The sequence below is a fragment of the Falco punctatus genome (genome assembly GCF_963210335.1).
Source record: "Falco punctatus genome assembly, chromosome: 3".
In the NCBI taxonomy this organism is placed as follows: Eukaryota; Metazoa; Chordata; class Aves; order Falconiformes; family Falconidae; genus Falco; species Falco punctatus.
In genome coordinates, this window is record NC_137582.1 from 106,969,011 (window position 1) to 106,978,408 (window position 9,398).

General features: G+C 46.3%; 2 protein-coding genes across 3 annotated transcripts in view; one reads left to right on the top strand and one right to left on the bottom strand.

Annotated features, from left to right (window-relative positions):
- TNFRSF14 (TNF receptor superfamily member 14) overlaps positions 1 to 9,190 on the bottom strand; it is a 37,910-nt gene extending 28,720 nt beyond the window's left edge. The window contains exon 1 of one of the 2 annotated variants that reach the window (XR_013927193.1): positions 9,006 to 9,190. The gene's annotated coding sequence lies outside the window, so the exon portion shown is untranslated. The remainder of the gene's footprint in view (positions 1 to 9,005) is intronic. The other variant, XR_013927194.1, reaches the window with a different exon arrangement.
- LOC308061389 (transcription factor HES-5-like) lies at positions 6,707 to 7,456 on the top strand. The gene is made up of 3 exons (XM_080381293.1): positions 6,707 to 6,805; positions 6,939 to 7,104; positions 7,203 to 7,456. The coding sequence occupies exons 1-3, from the start codon at positions 6,752 to 6,754 to the stop codon at positions 7,226 to 7,228; spliced, it is 246 nt and encodes an 81-aa protein (XP_080237419.1). The 5' UTR covers positions 6,707 to 6,751; the 3' UTR covers positions 7,229 to 7,456.
- Positions 9,191 to 9,398: the final 208 nt, after the last annotated feature.

A 9,398-nucleotide genomic window follows, 5' to 3' on the forward strand; every position in this document is an offset into this window, starting at 1 on the left:
TTGCGTGAAATATGCCCATATACGGCTAAAAGTATACATAATTTGATAGCAGAGACTGGAAAAGCATTTCCTCTCCTAAATTACTTCCCATACTTTTCTTCAAACATTTTATTCTCTTTCTCTGACATCTACCTAAGGGTCCAAACCATGCCATGAATAGGGCCTGTGCCTCAGAGTTCAGAAACTGCCACGCTCCAGCAGGTTTCTGAGTTTTTTCTATCCAGCCTGCTGTAGGCATGACGTCTCTGCCAAGTATCTTTCAAATGATCCTCCCTTGATTTTTTTCACCCCAATTCAGAAAAAAAACCTAGCATATCCTCTTACACGGAGATTTACAACAACCTGCCTACCTGGCCTGCACCAGCTGAGTGACCCAAACTAAGCAGCTGGGTTTCCCACGAGTTGCAGAGAGCCACTGTAGCATCCACGTGCAGTCTCAGCTCGAGCCCCGTTAGACTGTTCTGCAATTCTCTATGCACAGGCCACGCGATTCCTGTCTCCTGAGGATTAAGTCAGCTGCACTCCGGGGATGTGAAAAAGATTAGCACCTGTTGTAAAGGATGTGCTTGTCCTTCTCCTGCACAGCTACACAGAGGGAATGGATGCAGTGAACAAGCAAAAAGGGGTTCAGAAGCCATTTGGGGAAGCAGAAAGGGGATCTTGAAGCCACTTCTGAGCACCTTCAATATCAACAGTCTCTCCAAAACACAGCACCTTTCCCAATAACATTCACTCACTTTTCCTTAAATTTAAGTTCCCATTCATTGCTCAGTGGGGACTATTCACCTTTTATTTTCCCTTTTCTTCAAAGCAAAATAAATCTGCACAAATAGTCGGTTCACAATACTACTAGCTGACCACAGTAACACAGTGATTTGGGTGTATGACAGGGAACCCGCACATTCTTCCAGAGGTATGGAAACAGCATGAAACACCACGGGTCAACAATTTCAACTCTCCTCAGGTTCTCTGGGAGAGATGCTTTTTTCCTTAAATGAAAGGAAACCTAGAATATCAGATCTTGTCAAATAGCTGCTTTGCTAAGCAGAAAGCAAACTGAAGATCTGCTAAGCTGACAAGACTGAACTGCATTCAAACACTGCTAGCTGTTACCTGGCCGGGCCTCGCTTGATCCACAATTAAACCCTCTGTTATATGTATGGAAAGGACCAAAAAGCCAGCTAGCCAGGTCAAGAACATTCTACCTCATTACTGCTGGATGGATCATTTTGGTTATTATTTCACCCTGAATGCATGAGCTGGTTGAGTGCTCTTCATCTATCTGCCAGCGTAATACAAGGTGGGGTTTTGGTACAGTTCTGCAATTCATCAGGGGCTGATACTGATTCTGCAGTTAGATTTTTCTTCCCAATGAGCTACTAAATAATTCAGAAGAAATATTTTTAGATTTGGTGGTTGCTTAGCGATCTTGAAAAGTCACTTCACCTTGCTGTGCCCAACTTGTCTTTGTCAATTAGTACAAGCTTCTGAATCCCAGCAAAATTCAAGCTGTTCATCCATGTCTGTGCATTTTTAAATCAGGCCTAATTAAGGCAGTTTGCAGATAGAAAGTTTGGGGGAGTTCAGACTCAGCCAAAATGCAATGTGCCCCAAAGCATGCCACAACCCGACTGACTACGTACCACAGGGACTGGGACTAGAGCCACGTGCGTGGCACGACGAAGCCTGCTGCTATGAGGTGGATGGATATCTTCTGCAGCTAGTGTGTTACCACCCAAGTCAACCGCGCCGTGAATGTCACAGTTGGCAGCATTGCTGCAGTTTGTTTAAAACTGACAGCATAAACGGAGAAGAGAAAAGGAAACCAAAGAAGAGCTGCACAAACTGAAGACTGTTGGATTTGAACCCAGCCCCTCTAGTTCTAGGCTGACACAGGAACAGGCCGTAGAAATGACAACTGTGCAAAAACTCATGTGAGATCACAGCCAGACTTCTAAGCCCAGAACTCCTGCCACCCATACTGGCATAAATCTGGAGAGACATGGCTACTGTCATTCAAACCACAAGGTCTGACTCTCAAATTTACCCTGAGGTGGTATTACATTCCTCTGGCTCTGGTGGGGGAGTCGGTCACGCTGAGCTGAGATTCAGACCTACTGTTTGCAGAGCAGTGTAAGGGAGAGAAACAGTTCTGGGCAGGGGAAGAAACCGAACCCCATCAGAAAGCCTCCATTTGCTCCAGGGAGTCAGATCCACAGCTGGTACGAGCGCATCGCTTCTGTTTGTCACCAGCCAAAGACCTGCCCCTTGGGACTTTAGTTTACCAGTTCCTTGAGAGCTAAAAGCCAGACCTCCAGTTTCACCAGGCTTAGCGCAGCGAAGGTTATGTTTACAATTTATTAATTATTATCACTTATAATAATTGAACGCAAAGCTTCTTATTGCTTCCCTATCCCCTGGGGTGACTCTCCCCTGCTCCAACACATTCCCACCCTTAGGGAAGATGTTGTTTATTATGCTGATCCCACAGCCCAGGAATACTCTCCTGACAAAGCCCCTATTAACCTCAGAGTGTGGGCCTGAGTTTCTCGGAGTTTCCCACACTTTCTTCCCCATTTATGACATTCAAAGGGACCACAAAGGAAGCGTGCCTCACAACAGCCCACATTAGTGACGCTTTTTGGCTCTGTATTGTGATGACCAGCAATTCCTGTCCCGATAGACCATCTGGAGAGCTATTTTCCCAAGGAGCACATTGATCGATCAGTATTATGCGAGAGTCCTTTTAAAACTTGGGAACATTATGCTCTTTGACACTAAATAGGTGTCTCGAGAGGGGTTGTCAGAAAGATTTTAAACCATTTAAGGAAGGCACAGAAAAAATAAAAATTGTAATTATTTCTTTATAAACTCCATCAATAGCATTTGTGAGACAGGCTGACATGAATGTAGGAAATGGTCTAAAATAAAAATGTTCTAAAAGTGATACAGAAAGGAATGCTTTAAGCCATCAAGTTGCATGCTCTAAGTACAGGCACGGATGTACAGGAGCACTGCTATTTAAATCTGCGTAACGTAGGCAATGAAATTCTGGTTTTCTGTACTCTTTTCTCATAGTCCACCTACCTCCAGACCTGTTGCTACCGTGCAATACACTGGGTTCCCCTCCACGGGGAGCCAAGTATCAGATGGGCTACGAAAGCTGCCAATTGGTATTACTAGTCGCAGCATCTTTTGTAAAAATAGTGTGTGTAGTAGCTCTGCGCCTGGGCTGAAATCACCACTTACAAACCAGAAGCAGAAAGCTCCATGGCCCAGTACCAATTTCCTAGGCTAGCGGACCTCCAGCTGTTTTGATTTATGGACTGCAATAAACACAAGTCTACTGATGATGGTATTGGGCTGGCTTGGTTGGTTACCTTTCCTGGATCCTCTGCGGTTGTTCCTCAACTCAAAGCATCTATGGCGCACAGGTTGCACACCACCATTGCTCAGGGTCAAGTGGTGACCAACTACAGCTGGAGACAATTCACGTGGTGGGCCTTGCCTTAGGAAAAGCTAGGAGTCTTGCCCGACATGCAAGGTCTGTAAGTACAGCCAATGACAACTGCTTGCAGATTTCTGTTTCCCCTTACGCTCTTCAATATCTATAACAAGTGAGAGTGGAGACACCTCCCTGTTTTCATGATGCAACTCATGACTGTGATGTGATATCCAGAGAAACAAGGCCACTAAGAAAGCAAGCCTCTTTGTCCACAGCATAGCTGGCAGCTCTCAAGAGCGGGTCCAGATTTCACATCATCCTCCAAAGAAGGGAGTTATTGTGTCACATTGTTTAGTCAGCTCCACATGTTTGGCAATTTTGGGGATTTGTTTTCTTTTAATCCTTTGTTCCAAAAACAGGGAAACCCCTGCTTCTGAGCCTCAGACAACCGATCTTTCATTCTGATGCTGCAGCGACAGTCAGAGAGGCACAAACTCCTCCCACAGATACAAATCACAAGTGTGTTTCAGTGGGACAGACTATTGCACCAACAGCTAAATATTTAAAAAGCCTAAACTGAGCAGGCTAGTTACAAACTTTTTAACAAAGAGCAACTGGACTGCCTACAGCACAAGATTTTTCTTTCCTTACCATAACCCTTGCAGAAAGTGCATACTGCACCCAGTTTCATAACCCATATGCCTAGGGACAGCCTTAGTCTAGACAATTTATTATTCTGAAGCATCATATAGGAAATACCGTTGCCATCAAGTTTTCAGGCCTTAATAATTGAACCAAACAAGGTGGGGGTGGGGACTATTTGTTTCTCTTTTATCCATCAACAGTACACAGAAAGTTAGGTGAAGCAGGCAAGGGGGACACTGAAGATTTGCTGGTTTTTCAACTGACAGAGAGAGGGGGAGAAGCCAGGAGCTCGCGAGCCCAGAGGGCTGTTGTTTTGCATGCTCACTGCAAGGCAGCATGCCTGGTTCACCATTCACATCAGATGGTGCGAGTCCACAGTTCCAAGGATTTCCCACATTGCCCCATTCAGTGTGTTAAACTGTCAACAAAAGAAGTGTGCCTCTGTGGGTCCTGAGAAGAAAGCTAACGCCTGCTGCACCATCTGCCCAGCACTTAAAGGAAGGGATAATGCTTTAATCAGTGGGAGTTGGTTTAGCCCTTCGGAGTCCAGGGGCATTGTGCTGGGGATAGGATGGCATTATTTAAAACCACTCATTTCATATTTCTGGAACTGAAAATTGGGTCAAATCTTCCCTCCTTTCTCACTATGCCCGCTGCTGCTGCAAACATATTTCTTCCCATACGGTGCGTGGCAGGACCTGCTGTCCATTCCCTCTCCTGTGGTCCCCGAGAGAGATCCACAAAGCCCTGTGCTTCACTTCAGGCTCCACTAACGGCACAAGTACATGCAGCCAGAGACTGCCCTGGCTGCAAGTACTACTGCTGATTACAAGCTGAAAAAATAATTCAGGGAACTGGTTTTGAATAGGACTTATACTCCCTGTTCAATTACAGGTTTTTTCACAGCCATTTACAATTAAAATTGTTACACTCTAAGTGATCCATCCGTATGTACAATATCTTTGGGCTGGGAAGGGAGGACGGGCAGAATGGCTGATGTATGAAACTCACTGCCATGAGAAGCCAGGACGTTAGAAGGGGCTTTGTAAGCTTCAGGTTAACAACGAGTTACAGAATCATCCTTTGCAGGACCATGTCCTTTTATACAACAACACTATGTATGTTGGAACACGCTGCTATCTATGTACCCACAGACACAGGTTGTGGCCCCAGCTTATCGAGAACGATGCTGAGGGCAGGTGCGACAGGCTGACTGCAGCCAATAGTGAAATGAAAGGTTTCCCTTGTGGTTTTGAAAGGCAGACACAGGAAACAGGTAGGGTTTTCATTAATACTGTTGTAGTAAGAAACAGGTATTCACAAACTAACATCCCCAACCTGGCTAGCCTATTAGTGACAATCTAGGTTTACTCCCTGTTCTGGCCTCTGATCATGGAACAGGCATTAAGGAAAATTATGCCCATGCACAACTTCCCTTAAATCCATAGAGCTCCACAAACTACAGCTGAAACACACACAGCATAAAGCATAACTGGGAATTTGTCAGTGAGGCCCCATGTGCCTCACTGACAGATCTGAAATGTGACCAGCTTTGTATAGGATTGTGCTTGGGGGAGGCAACCCCCAACAGCCTGAAAAAAATATCTCAAAAAGGCAGCTATAATCCTGGATCCTATCTGGTCCTTTCCACTTCATTACCTGTGTTCAGTGCCATACCCGTGGCACATACACTGAGAAAGCCCAAGACTGAACATTCACAGGATATCCTGGCACCTGTATTTACATTCTACAAGTGGGGTAACACCAACAAAGCAATAGACAAGAAATTACTTTTCACTGCATCTCAGTTGTCTGCAAAGGGAAAATATATTTAGGTGCTTTATGTGGAGATTCAGGCCCAAGGGAACAGTGCGGCATTTACAAAGTGGCATGAAATTAAATAGGACATGTTTGGGAAAGGCACGATAATCATTACATGTCACGGGCAGCCGTAGGAAAGCCCAGATTACCCAAACAAAAGCAAGGAAGAGCTCTGAAAATAACTTATAGAGGGACTTGTAGTATCTAAACAATGGAGTTGAAAATATTTCAAGCTAACTGCTTAACACAAATTGTTTTAAAGGTTCTTCCCTTGATTTTAGTCTCTAGTTGCCTGAAAATTATCTGGTACTGTATTCATCTAAGCACGGTTTAATGTCAATGAAAGGGTTTAGTCCCTCTAATTCTGCATTTTTTCCTTTTCAACCTCTCTTTCGGTCATGGGCACAGAGCATTATCTCTTACTGGGATCAGTCTTCTGTGCTTAATTTCTCCACAGCCTGGGAAAAGGCAGCACATTGAGATGCTGACGTTCCCAACATCAGGCAGAAGTTTGATTATAATGACGGCAAACGCTTTCCCACGTTCCTACCCCAGCGCTGTAATGCCAAGCCCTTTTGTGTCACACACTCCCCAGCCCACCTGCTCCTTTGGGAGCAGGGTATTATACCCAGGCGATTCACAGTCAATTTGCCATGCTGTAATAGATGCCTTCTCTATTGTCCCAGGGTACGCATGGATTGGCTATCGACTGTGGGAAACTCAAAGTCGCTTAGGACCCATGCATTTGTATTCAGCCACTGCGTATAAATAGAGGAACGCCAAGCTCCCTTCTCCACCCGCTAACCAGCATGCCCTGAGCTGAAACCAGCACTTGGGATAATGGCACTCAGTGCTCTCTCCCTGGAAATCCTAACACCCAAAGAGAAGAGCAGAGTAAGTATCCACTGCCTCTGTGACCACAAGGGCAAAGAGCTGAGAAGGGCTGAACCCCTTTAGCAGCAGGTTATATAGAGATGGAAGGGGAAAGTCTCGCTGCTAACTGTCCTCTCCCCATCGTGTGTTACAGCTCAGGAAACCCACTGTAGAGAAACCGTGTCGCGATCGGATTAACAGCAGCATCGAGCAGCTGAAACTGTTCCTGGAGAAGGAGTTTTGGAGACACCAGCCCAACTCCAAGCTGGAGAAAGCCAGCATCCAGGAGATGACTGACAGCTACCTGAAATACAGCCAAGGTGAGTACAACCCCCAGCCGTGCTTGCTGCCCTTGCTTTTAGGCAAAACTCAGCCTGAGTCTCGCTGTGTAACACTTCTCTCCCCTTCTGTCCTTCAGCTTTTGCAGCATCTGCCAAAAGCTGACAGCAGTATTATTGTGAAGGGTATGCCTGGTGCCTCAAAGCAGCTCTGCAATTCCTGTCTCTCCATTCAGCAAACACAGAAACCTGGATGAAGCTGATCTGCCATTTCCAGAGCTCACAAGCAGTGCCTAAGGACTCTGGTTCTTCTTCTACACCCACTTCCACCCACCAGCCCCCTGCAAAACAAGCTGCACTGAAACCCTCCTGCAGCCTGTGGAGGCCTTGGTAGGCCAAGAGCATGCTTATGTGTTTCCTGGACATTTTCTTGTATTCCAGAGGAGATCGTGACTTGCTATAAAAGTCCCCCCACTCCTCTCATGAGTAGGGAAGAATGTTTTCCTTTTTCAGAGCATTACTATGCTTGGATGTCTGCTTCCCTTCTTCTAGAAGGACTAAAATGATCCCACCACGTGGAAAGTTATTCTTAAAGAATGTGAGATGTAATCCTCCTGCTAGGAGGTCCGAGAGGAGTTGTTCAGAGAGGAACACCGACTGTTCTTAACCTCAGTGAGGCTGTATGTGTACATCTGTTGGGAAAGCTGTAATTTCTAAGACGTTCAAGCTAGCATTTTCAAAAGTGTCCGTTCAGGAGGAGCCCTCTCTGCCTTGCCCTACTTGAGACTCCTACGTCTCCTCGGCTATCCACACCTGCGCTGCCTGGCTGCAGCTGTAGCCGCGGTGGCCCAAGGCATCCCAAGCAGAGCAGCTAGCCTAAGTGGACACATTTGAAAAAACTAGCTTTCCTACAGGTGCCATAATGGGTTCTACAATATTTGTAGACTGTACTGAGCATGCTCTGAAAATGGTTAAACCATAACTCAAACTATGTAGAGGAAATTCCTCAGGATGTCTTGCTCACAAAATCAGAGCTCTGTTTGTGAGGTTCAGGATATGTATGCCTTGTATAAAGGCAAAAGCTCATTTTTATATCCTTATAGGAAAGTAAGTTACGGCTGTGTTGTCGATTTTACAAGAAGTATTTATCAAAGTCTTTCATGAAAGGCAGATGTATAAATTATATTTATTCTTTGGTACCCCACCACCAGGGGAGAACATGAATTCATTACTGTCCTTGTAGGATGCTATGACGTGTTATGTGTGAGCTGCACCAATTGTATAACCTGTGCCAGAAATTATCTTCAACTCCAGAAGTTGCAGAAACTTTTTAACAGTACAAAAATAAATAAAAATCTAGTTAATAAATCCAACAAGTTATTTTTTCTTGAGTAGTTTTCATAGCTGATTTCCCTGCGGTCCCTGGGGTTAAAGGGCATGAGAGAAAGATTTCAGTAAAAGCAAAGATATTCAGAATTGGCATTTAATTGCCTCACCAGCTTTGTGTCCGCTGGGAACCCCTGCAATGCTGTTTTGCACAGCAAAGAGCAAAGCTCCAAAATAGCAAACCCTACCGTTCTCAGCGTGAGACAAAAATAGAGGCATGCCTAACCAACAAATTCTTGGGGAATTTAGAGCCGAGAGACTTGTCAAGAAAGGTCACGGCAAGGGTGAGCTCAGGAAAATTTATGCCAGACTCCCAAAGGTAGAAAGTACTTTCAATTAATAGATAGTTTGACAAGGCGCTTCATGCTGCATGTCCTTGTGGCATGTATCAGAGTCCCAAAGCAGCCTGAAATGTAGGGAATTAAAACCTACTTTTGTTTGTTTGCTTGTTTGAAGGGGAGACATGTACAGCTGCGCAGTGTATGTGCGTGCATGTATGTATGTATGTGGGAGGGGCGGGTCTACACGGCTGATGTCAAAGGCAGCGGCGCCCTTACCAGTTGCACGGGTGAGAGAAAGGGGATCTGCCAGGGGATCTGGGACCTTGAACTCTCTGGTGAGCCGCGACGGGCTGACCGAGCACCAAAGCACCGAGCTGGGCCGCGGCTCTCGGCTGGCTCCACGAGCTCCCGCGTACCTCCGCGATGCCCTCACCCCGCGACCCGCCAGAGCTGCCCCGCTGACGCGCGCCGCCCGAGGCCACGGGGCCCGCCCCTCCCGCGCTTTGCGGCCCGCCCCCGGCCGCGCTTTGCGACGCGCTCTGACACGCGCCCGCGCGTGCGAGCGGGAGGGGCGGCGGCTTTGTGCGCGCGCTAGCGCCCGCCTCATTCGCATAATCTATGCGCCGACCTCGTTAGCATGTAGATGTATGCGCATACATTTGCATACCG

Excerpts from the sequence above, each read along its gene's own strand:
- LOC308061389 (XM_080381293.1), top strand. The coding sequence starts at position 6,752 with ATGGCACTCAGTGCTCTCTCCCTGGAAATCCTAACACCCAAAGAGAAG. Across the intron at positions 6,806-6,938 it reads CACCCAAAGAGAAGAGCAGA|CTCAGGAAACCCACTGTAGA; the intron begins GTAAGTATCCAC and ends CGTGTGTTACAG. Across the intron at positions 7,105-7,202 it reads CTACCTGAAATACAGCCAAG|CTTTTGCAGCATCTGCCAAA; the intron begins GTGAGTACAACC and ends TCTGTCCTTCAG.